The sequence below is a fragment of the Simochromis diagramma genome, unplaced genomic scaffold (assembly GCF_900408965.1).
Source record: "Simochromis diagramma unplaced genomic scaffold, fSimDia1.1 OVJJ01000205.1, whole genome shotgun sequence".
Taxonomy (NCBI): Eukaryota; Metazoa; Chordata; class Actinopteri; order Cichliformes; family Cichlidae; genus Simochromis; species Simochromis diagramma.
The window spans coordinates 11,853,373-11,870,457 of record NW_024386782.1 but is presented as its reverse complement, the minus strand read 5'-3'; the positions used below and the strand labels follow the sequence as shown (position 1 = coordinate 11,870,457).

The following is a 17,085-nucleotide window of genomic DNA, read 5'->3' as shown; positions in this document are numbered from 1 at the left end:
AATATGTTGACGATTTGTCACCTAGTGTAAAATGTTAGGCTTTGGGAGTGAGAACGTGTTGAGGCGAGGAATTAAAAAATGAAGAAATTACACCAGATCTATAACATGTTAGTTACTTTAATGTAATTACAGCACATATCATCTGGAAAATTCTAACTGCACTGCTAATATTACATTTCAAATTATGCGTTATAGTTTTATTGCAGCCGCTCAACTTCCACAACTTAATATAACACAGAACAAAATACAGTAATGTAAACATGTTTGGCAGTGTGTCTCGTTCCTTGACCAGAGCAAACTGGATTTGTATGGTGAGTTATTCTTCTGTCAAATGATTGTCAGAATTTTTTTCTTTATAAAAAAAAAATAAAAATTATTCCATTATTAAACTTTATTTTAAAAAAAAATCTTGTACCTCCACCTAAAAAAACTTTTATCTCTATATATGGTAAACATTCATAACTGTGTGATACATCCTTAAATTAAGATTATAAGAACTTAGAAACATGCATATACTACTAGTTGAGAAAAAGTGTCTGTCACTTTATTCATTCTGAAACAGTCAGTTAACTTTACCGGTTTAATTAGATTTTAATTTGATTTTATTGTGAGTGTTGGAGTCTGTCATCACCGTGTTGCTTCATTCTAATTCATGCTTTCATTGTCCAAAGCCTCACACGGGCTTTACCATCACGGCACAGCCAGTGCATCTCTGCTGCACGAGTCTCTGAAGCTATGAGAGAGATGACACTGATTACTGACGAAAGTATGAATAATGCATGTTGTGCTTTTTTTCACTGTAACATTTAGTGTACATTTTAAGAATGTTTGTACTTACAAGTGATGAAATTTCTGATATCGCTCGTTCTTTGGTTTCAAAATTAGATAGTAAGGACACTTTTAGGTGAGCAATCGCTATTTGGGCAGAAAGAAAGAAATACACATTTAGAATGTAATTAAACCTGCAAACTAAAGTAGTTGAAACATTTGGTGTTTTGCCACTTTTTTCAGAAGTGACACACAATGAAGGAATCTTTGTCTAAATGTGAATTTTTGATATAGCTCTCAAATGGTGACAAACCTATAGCTGAATTACTAGAGGTGGGAGAAAATGTTGAAGAAAGACTGGATCCTGAGGTTGTGGTCACATTAAGTGGTGCAAGTGTTGTATTGTTTGCTGTTGTGAAAGAGATCATAGACAAAGAAGCTGTTATGATATTTATTGAAGCTGTAGCTTTTTGGTAGTGCAGTGGAAACATCTGTAATCAAAATGTAAATGTTTAAAACGGTGTATATATTTCTAGTCTCTGTGTTTTTCTTCACTTACATTGTTTACAGGTTGAATTATAGTCAGGACAGCAGTCACCCGCTGTCACGCAGTACTCGTCACAGAAACACCCTCTTCGGCAGGAGTCGTTGTGCCCTGGGCAACATAGAGCTGGTGGACCCGAACAACCTGTAGCAACTGTAACACATAAAGACCGATATAAAATATGCACTGTCTGGCAGTATGGGCGAGGTGGACTCATGTGAGCTCATGCACGGTGTTATTTAGAAAGTATTTCTGACTCCACCCGCTCTGCTAGGAGGAGGAGTTGGCCGTCCGACTGCGGTCTGGAGTGTGGGGCCTCCCTGCTGCTGTGGAGTCGGGGCGGTCTGCCTCCCCCCACCGCAGGGAAAAGGGTAACACCACCTGGGTCTGGGTGCAGTTCCCCCTCCAGGGGCAAGGGTACCTAGACCCGGTTTGTAGAGTACGCTTGGGGAGTGTGATCGTGTGTACAGCGTCTCTTTATGTCTGTCTCCACGTTGGTTGAGTGTGGAGTAAGTGCATATGAGAGCATGAGGGCGGGAATGGATGTTTGTATATGTGTGTGCCTGTATGTCTGTGTCTATATGTCAGGTTGGGTGTCAGGCGCCACCTCTCTGGGGACATCTCAGGCCCTCCAAGGTTTGGAGGCCTATCTCCCCCTACCACCACTTCCCCTGCCAGTGGCGGACTCCCTCAGACATCGGTGCGTTGGTGGTTCTTTGTGTCCGGGGATGGGCGTCCAGGTACACACCGGCTCACTCCTTGGCGGCCGCTTATCGGGGCCTGGAGCCTGGGGCTCGCTCGGGCCACTTCGGAGGTGGGGTGCCCCCGGCCTCTCGGCCTGGGGCTTGGTCACTCAGGCACAGCTGGCTGCTGGCGGAGCTCACGGGCGCGTCACTGCAACTCCCCCTGGCTTCTGCTCCGCGGCTGCTGAGTGAGCCCTCATCTGGGGCTCTCCTCAGCTCTTTCTGGGACAGTGGCACGGCTGCCCCTCTGTTGGTCTTCCTTGGTCTCTTGTGTTCTGGGGGCCTCTGGATGTCTGGAGTTTTGATCTCCTCCATACCTGCTTCATGCCCTGGAGGACGGGGCTGTGGCCCCCCCACACCCTCTAGCAGATCATTACATGAAGGAACCTTTTAAAAAAACAAGCGCGTCCATGCTCACAGGTGTACACACGGGTGATCACACCCACAAACTACACCCTTTTTGGCTCCTACCTCAAAGCACACTGTGTTCTGTTGATCTTATGTGCTGCACAATAATGTTTAATATTTAGTATTTACTGTCATATTCCCATATATCATTGTGATGTTGTTTATTCTATTACTCTTGTTCTCTTCTGCTTGTTTTCTTTTTTCTTTCTCAGCAGGTGATCCAGGTGATTGATATATGCATTTTTTATTTCTTTTTTTTTTTTTTTTTTTTCTGCTCATTCTGTTGGTTTTTGTTTTTTGCCCTTCTCCCCCGTCCCTCTTCTCAGCTGTTTCTCTTTCCCTCTTTCTTTCCCCCAGTCAAGTCTGTCCCGTATTCAGTGAGTGAAAATAAAATAAACAATAAAAGGTGAATCAAATGGACCATTACGGCAAGGCTGGGATGGTCAATTTGGTAAAGTAAATCCGTTGGGCATCTTTCTTTGCCTTTAGACAACAATTCTGATGGCAAAAGAGCCAAACGGGACAGGCAAAAAAAAAAAAAGAAAAAAGAAAAAAAAAGAAAGTATTTCTGACTAGCTAGAAAATGTTACTGTTAACATATTTTTAACAATCAGAGCTACGAGGCAAAAGAAGTTTGTATGAGCTTTGTAAGTTAATATTCATTCTTTCACCTTCATTCTTTGGTACAGCATGAAGTGTTGAAGGCAAGCTTTCTTTTAATTTCTTTAAGGATCCCTCAGGAAAATGAGTGAAAGCCACTGTCTAATGAAACATTTCTAAAGACTGGGAACCTTTGCTCCAGATTACTTTTAAAACGGACAACAAACAAGCTTTGGCTCATTATGACAGAAAATGTGAAGCTTTTAAAGATTTTTAAAGATAGTAATCCAGTGGTACTCAGACTGTGGGGAGGGCCAAATTGGTGGAGAGAAGAGCCAGAACAGGAGACATGTGGACAAGCAGGGAAAACATATGAGGGGCAGCTATCTTGAATAAATATGACTTTTTCAGGAAAACAGTAGAAGATGTTAGGAGTTGGGTTCTGGTTATGTGGTGTTTTTGTCTGTATGTGTTTTTGGTGCCTTTTTGTATAGGTAGGCGGGGCAGTGAGTCACTGAACCTGGCACACCTTTTACTCATCAGCTGCATTCTTCAGAAGTGTTCTTTAGGAGCTACCTGACAGAAGACTAGTGTCGGAGTATTGACGTTTTGGGAGAGTCTGTAATTCTACCCCTGCCTGCTGGAGCCGTTGGATTATTTCTGGTGACTGTAAGGAGTTTTGTTTCCTCCCCAGGGTTTTCCCTCATCTGGTTTGTTTCCATCTGGTGGTTTTGGCAATAAACAGTACCAAGTAGGCTCTTCAACTCTCTGTAAAGTCTACTTTAAGCTTTTCTCGGTTATTGGGCAAGACCCTCCTAATTCTCACGTCCCTCTCCTTTTTTAGATCGAGTGCACTACCTGTTGTGTTTCCGTCACCTGCACGTCCTGGCTCCGCGTCCCCATTCATACGCTATTGTACATACTTTGTCCTTGTAAAACCTCCCCATCACTGTAAATAAACTGTCTTCACCGCAACTCTGCCTCCGTGCGTTCTGCTCCCTGGGTCCATCTGCATTTGCCATAACAGAAGATGGATGATTCACCTTAGGAACTATTTTATTGTTAATGACTGCTAAAATAAGTTTTTTAGCTTCTCATATGGGGCATGCAGAAAAAGTTTAATAAACACTGTCAACAGGCAGATGCTTAGCGGGGACAAAAAAAGCTAAGAAAAAAAAGTCTGGGTGCTGAAACATTTTGGCCCAATGTTACCTTGCAATTTCAAATTCAAATTCAAATTCAAATTTTATTTGTCACGTACACAGTCATACACAGTACGATATGTAGTGAAATGCTTGGACAACTGCTCGTGACCTAAAGAAAACAAAAAAAGGAAAGGCTATGAATAAGATAGGAAATAAATATGAAAAATTAAAAAGGGTAAATTTAACTAGGAAGGAATAAAATATAAATTAAGGTTAAAAATGAAATAACTGTACAACACAAATTAGAATGAAGGGTAAATTTAACTGGGAAAGAATAAGATAAAATATATAAATTAAAGTTGAAAATAAAATAACTGTACAACAAAATACACAGTATAGAACTATATAAGAATGTATGAAGAAATATAAATAAATATATACACAATAACAGCAGCTGTACAAGTATTAACTGGAAATGAAAAATATAATGTCCAGTGTTGTGCAATCCACATTATGTCTTGTGCAGTGCAAATATGCTTAAAGTGATTTAAGTGATGAAGTGAAAACAATGTCCAACAATTTACAACAATATTAATTTAATGATTTATATTTGGACTATGACTGGAAATGTAGTAATACGGGGGTGACAGGAACACAATTTAAAAAGCAAATGTAAATGAAGAAGAAGGTTTGGCACAACAACAAGAAACAATCTGTACCTGTAGGTGCTGAAGTGTTTAGACTTGTTGATGTAGTTGCAGCAGTGCCGTTTGTGATTGTGAGGGAAGCAGTTGAAGTGAATGGAGTTATAGTAGTAGAGTTTCTGTCCGGCGGGCTAGATGTTGTATTGTCGCTCGTTGTGTTGACTGCAGTGAGTAAAATTGTGCTGTTGTCTGCTGTCGTGAAGACTGGTAAGTGAAGATAGGGAAACAGCAAAAATATTATGAAACATTAACTGTCTTTTGACATGGCTACAACAGCATACTTTACAGAACACTGAAAATACACATTTTTTCTTAAGTGATTATACATGTTGTGGAAAAAATGGCTCATTTAGGAAATGTTGCTGTGGTAATAATGCAAATAAGACACAACATTAAAACCACTGACAGGTGACAAGAATAATTTCTGGCATTTATATTCAGGCCTGATGTACCACACACCCAAACACCAATGCAGGGCACATAAAACCCTTATTGCCACCTCTATATGTGATAGCAGTGGCTTCCCCCTGCAAGAAAACGTACATGACACACTGGAGAAAATACTAAGGAGTCCCCCCAGAGCCCTGTAATGGTGTCATTTTAAAATTATACCAGTTACAGCTGCAGTTACAACTCAATGTTTATTGTTATGCACAACTCAAAAAATTATATATTTGAGTGTAGCATCAAGTTAATTAAACTTCTGGATATTGATCTGGTCAGCAGAAAGGATCTTTAATCAGTCTCAGCTGGCACATTAATACATGGCACTGCATTCAAGTATGAGCATTACCAGTGCCATACAAAACACTGTAGGACACTCCAATAACTGTGTTGATATCCAGAGATGGGCAGTAACACGTTACTTGTAACGCGTTACTGTAATCTGATTACTTTTTTTCAAGTAACGAGTAAAGTAAGGGATTACTATTGCAAAAACGGTAATTAGATTACCGTTACTTTCCCGTAGGAACGCTGCGTTACTGCGTTACTAAAACCGTGATTTTTTGCGAGAATGTCTCATGACAGTGACGTAAGCGAGTGTGACGTTCGTGACAACAGCTGTGTGCAGATCAGCAATGGATCATATATCGAGTGCGGGAGAGAGTATGAGCGTGCAGCGTTTAAAGCGTGGAAGTACTGACCTTACTTTGAGTTTGATTCCATAAAAAGTGACAAAAACATTAGCGTCCATTGTGCGTGGGAAGAAAACTTCTTTTTACAGCGAAAAAAACCCCTAAACTTCCGAGCAAGCACCAAGTGCACAACGATGTATTGGGAAACTCACAGAGAAAGTCGCGGATTCTTCAACTGACCGCGGCACACCTGCACCAGGGTAAACCTCCGCCTACCGCAGTCCTGCTTTACAGGTGAAAATAGAGCAACAGGACTGCTGAGTCTTTGACTTTATTTATTTTCTGCTGTGTTTTACTTGCATCTATTTGAAAGAGTGAGTGTAAACACAAAAAATATTTTATTTTATGCGCTGGAATGTGTAGAAAATAGGTTTAAATGTTAAACTAATTTATTCAAGTCAGAGAATGTTGCATATAATTAAATTTTTGCTTGATGCATAAAGTTAAAAGATTAAAACTGATAAAACAAGTTTAAAAAAAGAGACTTTTCCATTTGATTACATTTTGTATGATGGATTATGTAGAAAAAGTAGAATTGGGCTGAAAGATCTATCGCTTTATCACCTCTTCAGGTTGTAAATTGTGTTTTTAAAAAGTAACTAAGTAACTAAGTAATTAATTACTCTTGAAAATAAGTAATCAGTAAAGTAACGGGATTACTTTTTTGGGGAAGTAATCAGTAATTAGTTACTGATTACTTTTTTCAAGTAACTTGACCAACACTGTTGATATCACAGGTAAATGATTTCAATACATGTGATCGGTGTATTCATATGCATATGAACCTGCCAGACTGGTTTGATAGTGTATGTTAATGATAAGACCCAATACAATGCTTTTACAGTCATCAAAAAATGGCAGTGGATCTTCTACCTCTCATTCTAAGAAATATACTATTTACTGAAGGAACTGTTCAGCACAACCTTTGAAAGTGTTTTACTCTCTCAAATAATCGTGTTGCTGCACTGTGGCAGACTCCTATTTCGAACAGTATAATAAAAAAATACTCCAGATTAATCCAGATTAATGTCAGGTTATATTTCATCTGTTACACTTGCTTGCTATAACATTGTTTCAAAATCCGGTTTGCAAACATTTCCATCCAAGACAAAAGCAAAAGACAAATCAAAACAAACAAACACAAAATCATTTTTTTTCACTCAAAAAAGTGAATATTATGATAGAGATAAAGTACACTGTAATATCAAATTAGTTCCCAGAATGTAAAAAAAATTATTAAAAGTGAAACTTAATTAAGATAAGGGCAACTTATTCTTTCTGAGCAACCATGTTTAAAATCACAGCTCAGTTTCCTGCTAAATTTGCTTTGTTGTTTCATGTAAGCTCCTTAACAGACCACTTTGAAAGTAATATGTCATCTCAGCTCTTGTGCCTCTGCTTATTCACCAGAGAAAGAGATAAATGCTAAAAAATACAACCTGTAAAAATGAAGGCAAAAATAAATAAGACTTTAAATCCTGGGACAAAGTCAATCATTCGACTGACAGAAGCTTCACAACAGGAAGACCGATTGCTTGTTTAACGACCGGCACCCTCTTCTTTGTCTACAATAAATTTATAGATTTCATTTAAATACAGATAAACATCGAACTAAATACATAAGAAAAACATAATACATTTATAAACAGTGTTCACTTTTTTGGTACATAACTTAGCCTGATTTATGCTTTTCTGTAAAGAATAAGATGTGACTCAGCTACTTATGTGCATTTATATTCATGGGTATATGGTTTTTGGCTTTTGAAACCGGGCTGTCGCAATAAAAAAGAAAGAAGAAAGAAAGTGCTTTTAAAATGAAAAAACAAACAAACAAAAAAAACAAAAACAAAACAATCACATGTTACTCACCGCTCTAAGGAGGCAGAAAACCTGTCAGGAGTGTGAAACACCAAACTAATGCAAACCAATCCATGACTCGGTCAGTTGGAGGGTAATGTCATTTCCAAGTGAATCACATTGAGTTATATAACACATTTGACTTCCTTGTTGATTAACTGCCTGTTGTGTAACACAGTTAACACTATAGGCATGTTAGAAAACTGTTTCTTCTTCTTGCTCCTATTTGTAAATTGGGTGTGATTTATCATGCAGAGGAAAATATTTTAACAGAGGATTTTGCTAGTGTCAAAGGAAAATTACCAGTGATTAAAATAATGAACACAAACAGTAATTCCATAATTTTCTAATAATATTCAAACTTATTTCTCACACTAGCCTAATCCTGAAAAACAAAAACAACTTCTTGACTGGACCTCAGCGATCAAATTTGAAGCTAGAGGTTATAGGGTTTCAGTTTTATCAACCAGAATTTCATAAGTACTACGATGAGGCTGTACTTTACTGTGTGGAGGTTCTGGAATGTAGACATAGGTGTACTATTACTGCAGCTGGAGGCATTTTCAAAATGTGGAGCAGCCAGTAATGTGGGGCATTCTTGAAAATTATTGGTTGTGATGTCGTCCATTGTCTATGCTTGTCATCTTTTTCTTTTCCTTCATGTTTCTCTCAGGGCTGTGTAATATTTGAATTTGCACAGTCTCTATCATATGCTCTCATACTGACATGCCCTTCACAATATTATTCAAGTGTAAGTTTAAAAAAAAATGAAATTAAGCATTTAGCTTTTTAATACGACAAGCACAGAAGTTCATAATTAAATGGATACATTTATTTTAGCTGTAAATTAACATGTGATTTTAATATATATGTTAACTGTTTATATATGTATATATTAGGGGTGCAACGATACACAAAATTCACGGTTCGGTTCGGTTCGATACTTTGGTTGTGTCACGGTTCGATATTTTTTCGATACAAAAAAATGTTCATGCCTTTTTAATTTGTCATTTATTAAACTATAACATATATATTTTAACTAAAAGTACAGTTTTTAAATTTAACCCTAACCTTGTGCGTGTTTTTTATTTTGACAGCGAATGCGCACCGGCGGATCCACTTATGTGCAGCCCTGGTTATTATAGCTCGTCATATTGCAGCCACAGAAATTATTTTGTTCCATGAAACCATAAGCGTGCACTTTCTTTTTGCCTTATAGTCTGATTGTCATACATTTTCCGTTCAAAGCTTTTCTTTGGCTGTCACTTCTTCTCTATGAACTGTCTTATTTGGCTCAGCAGAACTAAAATATATATCCTGCTGCTTTTACACACGCACTCACATAAGCTCAGCGATTCTCTGCGCGATCAACCTCTCACATGTTTAAGCTTGCTGCGGGAGATTTCACTTGTCATGTTTGCATAGTAAGCTAACGATTAATAAGACGATGTCAGAGGAATTGGTGCACAAATTATCATCACTCACCAATCAGTACTGTCGCTCTCTATACACAGTTCGCACGATTGCAAAGTGAAAGCAAAAAACAAGCGCAAATTCAAACGCGATTTCAATATGTCACATATTGACAGTGGCTCACCGATGCCAATGACATAATTACCCAGCTACATTTCTGAAAGAATGCAAAAGCATTGACATATATTTTTCCTTCCTACAATAGCCCGACGGGCAGGGAAGAGATAGATTTTGGTAGCCCGACTGAAAAAAATCGCTAGCCCCGGGACGTCGGGCTAGCGATATTGCAAGCCCTGTATCTGATTGAGGAATCACTCATCTTTGGAAAAGAGAGTTTATTACAGAGAAATGTCTCTTTCCAAAATAAAAGCTATACTATCCGCTTCTTCTGGGCTATATTCTCAGCAGCATAAGGAGAATCATGTGCTAACAGCTGTCTAAATGACTCGGCTAAAGTTAGTAGCATGCTTGTTGTTTTTGTCTTTGCACTAGGATGATGTCGGCGTAAATGTGCAGTCATATTCGTTGTGTTCCCACTAGTGCTTTCAGGTTAATCTCGTTGAAATGACCTTAACGCCACAACACGGCAAATCTCCGTTAACGAGCTACCGCCGATCGCCCCGTGCATGGGGCTAGACAGCCAACACGTTAACGAGCTAACTGCGCTAACACACTAGTTCCCACCCATGTAATTGAGCATTGCATGGCACATCCAACATACTGTTTTACTTTAGTCCATGACTCGCTTACCTTCAGGGTCATACGTCACATGAAAACCAAAATAATTCCAAACGCCAGATCTGAATGAGGTCCATGTTGCAAGGAGAGCTTAACTTCTGTCTTGCTAGCTTGCCCTGCGCTCTTCCTTCTGACTATGCTGTCTGTGTTGAGCGCTCAGTGGATCTGCGCTCGACAGTGCAGCCTAGGCGGAGTAGTCGAACGCAGATTCACTGAGCGCTCAACACAGACAGCATCGTCAGAAGGAAAGTTGATAAAATAAATTACAAATGTTGTATTGTTCGATACATATGCGTACCGAACCGAAAGCACTGTATCGAACGGTTCAATATCGATACGAATATCGTTGCACCCCTAGTATATATATGTTTATAAGCTTGACAGGACAGAGTCTATAAGCATCACCACTTTTGCTCTGTATAAAACATTGGTTTTCTCAGTTGATATTTTGATGGTTTGAACTATTATTCACTTGGATCAGGAAACACATAGCAAACTCTTTTGCTATGTGTGAGACTGTAGGAATGTTATAAAACTATTTCTTGTTTTGTTTTGTTTTGTTTAATTATAATTTGTGACACCTAATTCAAAATCTTTTTGTAAACTGGTTATGGGTTATCCCACAGATGAGGGATCATCAGTGATTAAAAGGATGAATAAAAACAGTAATTCCAAAATTTTAGCAGAATAATCAGACTTATTCCAGACGTTAGCCCAATCCTAAAACAAACAAACAAACAAAAAAAAAACCAAACAAAAAACAAAAAAACCCCCAAAAAACACAAATTAGATGTAATTCTTGACTGGACCTCAATGATCAAATTTAAACCCAGAGTTAATGGAGTTAATCTCAGTTTTTTCAACCTGAGTAAATAAGAGGTGGCTGTACTTTACTGTGTGAAGTTTGCAGAATGTAGGCGTGCACATTACTGTAGGTGGAGGCATTTTCCAAAATATTTGGAGCAACCAGTAATGTGGGGTGGTCTTGAAAATTATTGGTTGTCTACTTTTTCTCTTGCCCTGACACACTATAAAAACAATTACTTAATAATTGGAATAAACTTTTTTGACCAAGAAACAGATTGTAAACTCTTTTCTTAAAAGCAAATTCATTTCTCAGAGCATGAAATGGTGATTGACCAAGTAAAAAAAAGGAAACAACACAAGTAACAATGGTAAACTCGCAAGCATAAAGTTGTCCGAGCGCCTGCTGCCAAGCCAAACAAACCAAACCCCTGGCTCATGCTCAGCGGTACCACTCTCTCCGATGCCACTGCAGGGAAGTCGGACTCACCTGAGCGGCATCCACGATCACGTTTCGCTGGCTTAAAAATCTGCAATGGGTCCTGGGTTATTGTTGTTGTTGGAGTGTTCAGCTGCAGCCGTGTGTGTAGTAATAAAAAGTGCTGGACGAGTCTGCTGTGGAATGTTTACAGAGGCCAACTGGGAAATTAATATTTTCAACACACAATTTATTTTGTCATAATAATACGTGATCATCATAGCCTATATAACCAGAACACTTTATATTATGCAGACTGTCTATGACTGTTGTAGGTGGTGAGCACTGTCAGTAAGCTAAAACAGATTTAAACCCATTGGAGAAACTTCTTAGGAGTTCCCCCAGGGCCCTGGAGGTGTAAGAGTCACATCAGCAGGGGTTCAGAACGCGTGATCATCACATGGTTCATGCAGACTTCAGATAGTTCCTGGAAGTGCTTAGTTCGAACATGTGAATGTGGGGAGACAGAACTCTTTTTCCAGTAATTAGTAACTGAAAATAAGTGCATGCTGTCAAATCTTTGTATTTGTGTTCATAAGTTACATATTCATGGTTTAGTATAAACACCAAGCCTTACCTGTATTCTTGAAAAATTTCCCTTTTGCATGCTACGGCTTTTTCTTTAACATTTTAAGCTTTCAGATGAATGATTAAGAGGTCTTCAGATTTACATACATTCCATTCTGATCTATAACCAGAAGGTTTTTTTTTTTTTTTTTAACAAGAAATGTTAAACATTAAGTTGGGGTTCATAATACATAGTTCATATAAACTTTGGATAGCTTTCAGAAGTGCTTTGAGTATATTTTTATCTGCAGAACTATTTTTTCAATAATTAGTAGTCAATAAATGCACCGAGCTAAAATAGCTTCCCTAACACAGCGAAACTGAGTATTAGCATGACCAGCAAGTCCTAACAAGCCTTTTTGACACATTTTAAGCTTACATTACCACAGTCAGCAGGCTTCTGTGGTTAAAATGTTTTGTATGCTAATCATTAGTAGTCACAACCTGATATTTATTGTTGCATTTTGATTAAATTGAATAAAAACATTCAGTAATCTTAATAACAATATATTTTAAGACTTTCAGGAACTGACTGACGGGTAAAGTTTCAGCATTCAGTGATACACATTAAACTGAATGCATAACAGATACAATAATACATTTATATAACATAAGCATTTATATAGCTTTTTGTAAACATAATTTTGTCCAATTATGTAAATAAAAAAGTAAATAAGTGATGCAGTTTTGTGCCTCAGTTAATTATTATTAAGTGGATTTTCCCTGTATTCACCATGTGTATCGGGTTTGTTGATATTAAAACATGGATGATGGCTCATTTAAAATGAAAAACTAAATATGTTACTCACCGCTGTAAAGAGGCAGCAAAGCTGTCAGAAGTGAGAAGTACATTGCAAACCAGTCCATGACTCTGACTGTTGAGTTGACTGTAGCCAAGAGTGGCACAGTGTCAAATTAGAGCAAACTGCGTTACGCAAGAGAGGAGGCTTTTTTACTTCCTTGTTGACTCAAGAGACGACAGACACGGGTGGAAAGTGTTGACTTTAAACTATTCACCAGTTTTCAAATTGTGTTTTTAAAGGCCAAGTAAAATCAGAGTTATGATTTATATTTTACACAAATTATAAATCAGTTTTTTGGTAAATTCTAAATGCTACTCCCACAGAGGATGATTATCTTGTTAAGTGTACATCCTTACTGGGTAAGGCTCGGGATACTGTGGCTCCTCTGATAAAAAGACCCTTAAATCAAAAGTACTTGAATCCCTGATATAATTCTCAAACATGCTATAACAGGTAACCCATAACCTGGAGAGGAAATGGAGCCTCACTAATTTAGCCTTTCTTTAGCCTGGAAAAAAGAATAAAATAGTTTTTTGCTGTATAAAAAAGCTCTCTTAGAACATCTAACTCTTCATTACTGATCGGAGAAAATAAGAACAACCCGAGGTTTCTCTTCAGCACTGTACCAGGCTGACAAACAGCCAGATCTCTGTTTGCCAAGTGTTCCTTTAATCTTAACCAGTAATCACTTCATGAATTTCCTCAGAAACGAAATCAGTACTGCTGTCCAGCTTTTGGGTGCTCATCTCACATCTGCCCACCCCTATTTTAATAACACTCTAGTTTTCACACAGTCATACTCATCCTATACATTTTTTTCCCCTGTCTGTCAGCTTAGACATTTTGATAATACACATATACTGTAATAACTGAAATAACACTAATAGAAATTAATAAATAAACAAAAAACCAAACAAATGAACAAAAGGAACCTATAGAGAACTTAGAACTCTGATCTTGGAAAGGCAAAATGTGTTTGGCACAAAATTGCATTCAGGTCATAATTCTGATTGCAAAAGTTGCCAGACAGGACAGGTTAGAAAATTGTTTAGTCGTCACAGGTAGTGTTGGAATTCCTCAAGAAAGACAGTTCCCTAAATGATACATTTTGTACACTTTTACCAGTGTTTTGAACTTTCATTCTTGTTATTTAATGTTTGACTTTTAGTTGTGAAATTTTGTAGTTTTGTGACATTACAGTAGAGATTTCCTTGTTGGTTTCTTTAGTTTATATACATGATATTCCGACAATCTACTCATCAGCTCCAAATGTAATGTTTTGATTTGCAATCTAAGTCCTTTCTGCTGAATGCTTAGTGTCTAACTCTAGCAGTTAAATTTTGGTCACTTTAATCTCACCATAGCCTGGTGCTTTCTCTTATCAGTTTTTCAGAGATACTTACCCAGTTGAACCTGAAGCCATCCTGCCTTCCTCCCGTAAACCTCTGTCATTCTCATGAGAAGTTGAAAACCAGCTCGAAAAATGAAAAAACAAAACAACAACAACTGAGCATCCTGGTACTGGTCCACACTGGCACCAGTGCAACCGCCTCAACTTGGGGTACATCAAACAATTTTTCTACTAAAGAGTTTTTTTGGTGCCCACATCTGGATAAGAACACAAAACAAGAACATGTTTCAACATGCTCAATCTATGCAAGAAGTGGCCCCAAGCTTCCTACAGGACATTTATAAACATTATCAATTTCAAATCATATTACTCAGGTTAAGCATTGGATTTTGTAGCAGGTCTCCCTACTAAAAATGAACAGGTTATCTTCTTTTCCTTTTCATTATTTAAACTCCCCACTTCTTCTGACACTGCTAAGATCCCAGCTAATCATGTGTTCAGGCTCTACAGCATTCCATCCAACAAAAGGCCCACAATTCATCTCCCAGGTTTGGAGGGCCTTTTGTGAAGCCCTAAGTGGTAAGGTCAAACTTAAAGGGTCAATCAGGAGGTAGGAGTCCCCTGATGTGTTATCTTCAAACCCATCTTTCTTGACAACTCAACCGGCATGGATGGAATATCCCCAAAGCACGCACACTTCCTCTTCTGTAAGCCTTTCTTGTCTCAATGTTTCTCTAGGATACCAGCCAGTTTATAGTCTCAGACACAAGACTGGCAACAGTGAAAGTAAAGACAAATCTTGTAAGTTAATAACGAATCAAGTTACAGGACAGAAATGATCATTAATATGTAAATATATGCTGAAGATGCTGTGGCATTTGTTGTTGTAGTTTCAGTATTACTGCTTCTTGTGTTGACTTCTATGGAAGTTAGGAAGGTTGTTTTTGGTTAGAAAGGTTGTATTTGTTTATCATATATGTCAAAATACACAATGGATATTGAATAAGACAGTGGTAGTCTGAGGTTGTGTTGCCAATCAGTAGGGGGACCTCTGGATGCTGAAATGTTGCTGATGGCTGCTGATGGAAAGGATGGTGAAGATGGGAACATAACAAAACCATTACTTATGGTGAGAGTACGTGGCATCTGATGGCTACCATAGTGGACTTCCTAGAACAGTAAAATAATACACATCACCTTCTGTCATTTCTCTGTTAAAGGAGTGTGTTGTGTATACTTTCTCTGAAAGTAATAAAAAAATAATAGCACACCAAACAAAAAAAGCAACTATTTTCAAACAGTATATTCAGTTTTTTTTTTAATAGAAAAAGGTTAAAAACCTAACAAAAGAATAACGCCCTAAAAATTTAGAAATACTTTATGTCATTTTACCAGATTAACATCAGGTCATGCTTTATTATATTATTAAAGTTAAATTGTTTCTGCAACTTGGATATCAATACAGAATTGGCTTCTAAACTTTTCATCACTTGCATTTAAAAATAGTAAATATGTTTTCATCACATTGACTATGTGCAGCTGTGTGCAGCCTCACAGCTCAATTTCCTGTTATATCAACTTTCATATCAACAGTTTTGTACTTCTGCATATTTAGACCGATCTAATAATTGAAAACTACACAAGCATAACAAATCAAGTCTATTAGGCAAACAGAAGATTGATAGTAATGCACAGCAATTGGAATACATAAAAAACATGAAGTGAAGTAATGCTAGGTTAACCTATCAGAATCCGAGCACTTCATTAATCCCAGAAGTAATCAAATTGTCACAGTTGCTCCTAGACAGTAAGTAATACAACAAATTATGGAGTTAAAAAAATAGCTGTAATTATAACTATCCCACTATATTGCAAAAAATTAAATATGGTTGACATTGAGGTGTGTGAATGAATATTTGTGTTTCACCTTATTTAACCGTACTGATATGTAGCTGTAACTTTCCTGAACCAAGCAAGAGTGTGAAGATTTAGAAACAAACTAGTTATAAACTGTGTTCAAGGTCATGGCCTACTCTATGTGTCTTCATTATCAGGCCGGTGCCTGACTGTGGGGAATGAGCTTCCTACCACTGAACAGATAAAGATTGTATCCACAGGATGGTTTTAAAGGAGCTGTTATTATTTCGTCTGATGGTAATTGACCACTTTGCACAGGTTTTAACTTTCTATCTCTAAATCTCAAAAAATCCTTTTTCCACAACAAGGTGCCCCTCTCACCAAATTTCACTTGCTATTTTCTCTGTAGAGGGTGAGCAACTATTGCACTGTGTACTTGTGCTTTAGATGGAGGAATTGTAGGCGAGGGAGAAAGGATTTCCTGTGCAGTTCAGTATTGCTCCTGTGACTGTTTAGCACATCATGGAGATATCCAGCATTGTACTGTCCAACCTGCCTCTCCAACACCACTTTAAGAGAGACCAGCTCCCCATAATGTGCCTTGAGGATCAATTTATTGAGCCTGTTGGCATCTGTGAGTAAATGATTTATTAATTTGACTTCTTGTAGTCTATACACATTATCCACGTCTTCAGGTTAATGGTGCTCCTTTGCCATTTAGATTTATGAAAAATACCAAAACTTGGCAGTACCAGTACTGAGTCATGCTGCTTTTAAATATTAAATTCAAAGATATTTTACTTGCCAAGAGAGTCTGCAAAGGATCAGGATCAGATGCAAACCAATTCCTGACTGATAAGTCTGGTTAACGCACACAGACTCTGGCGCAATGCCAAAGTATAGTTACCTTGGCATGCTGTAAACCTGAGGAGATTGCACAGATACATGACTGATTACAGACTGTACACATGTAGGGAATGCTATTACAGCTACAAATGAATGACAACACGGTGACACAGATTTAATCATTTAGCAGAAAGACTGTCTGTAGCACAGCCAGGTTGTTTTCTGAGTAGACGTTTGTTTTTGGTTTTTTTGGCATATCCCAT

The 17,085-nt window shown here is 37.9% G+C and overlaps 1 protein-coding gene across 2 annotated transcripts; it reads right to left on the bottom strand.

Annotated features, from left to right (window-relative positions):
• Positions 1-103: 103 nt before the first annotated feature.
• On the bottom strand, positions 104-12,888 carry LOC120727910. 2 transcript variants are annotated; one of them, XR_005694593.1, is made up of 6 exons: positions 7,918-8,728; positions 4,928-5,116; positions 1,328-1,465; positions 1,082-1,177; positions 839-915; positions 104-733 (listed from the first exon to the last, which is right to left on the bottom strand). XR_005694593.1 is itself a non-coding variant. In XM_040022548.1 (6 exons), the coding sequence occupies exons 1-6, from the start codon at positions 12,830-12,832 to the stop codon at positions 674-676; spliced, it is 618 nt and encodes a 205-aa protein (XP_039878482.1). In that variant the 5' UTR covers positions 12,833-12,888; the 3' UTR covers positions 104-673. The 2 variants fall into 2 exon arrangements, 1 of the variants encoding a protein (XP_039878482.1); XM_040022548.1 differs by lacking the exon at positions 7,918-8,728 and adding an exon at positions 12,775-12,888.
• Between the last annotated feature and the right edge of the window lie 4,197 nt (positions 12,889-17,085).

Bases quoted from the DNA above. Each gene is read 5' to 3' on its own strand.
- LOC120727910 (XM_040022548.1), bottom strand. From the start codon at position 12,832: ATGGACTGGTTTGCAATGTACTTCTCACTTCTGACAGCTTTGCTGCCT. The intron at 5,117-12,774 runs GTGAGTAACATA...TTCACTTACCAG, and splicing joins TTTGCTGCCTCTTTACAGCG to TCTTCACGACAGCAGACAAC. The intron at 916-1,081 runs GTTTGTCACCAT...CTGCCCAAATAG, and splicing joins CTCTAGTAATTCAGCTATAG to CGATTGCTCACCTAAAAGTG.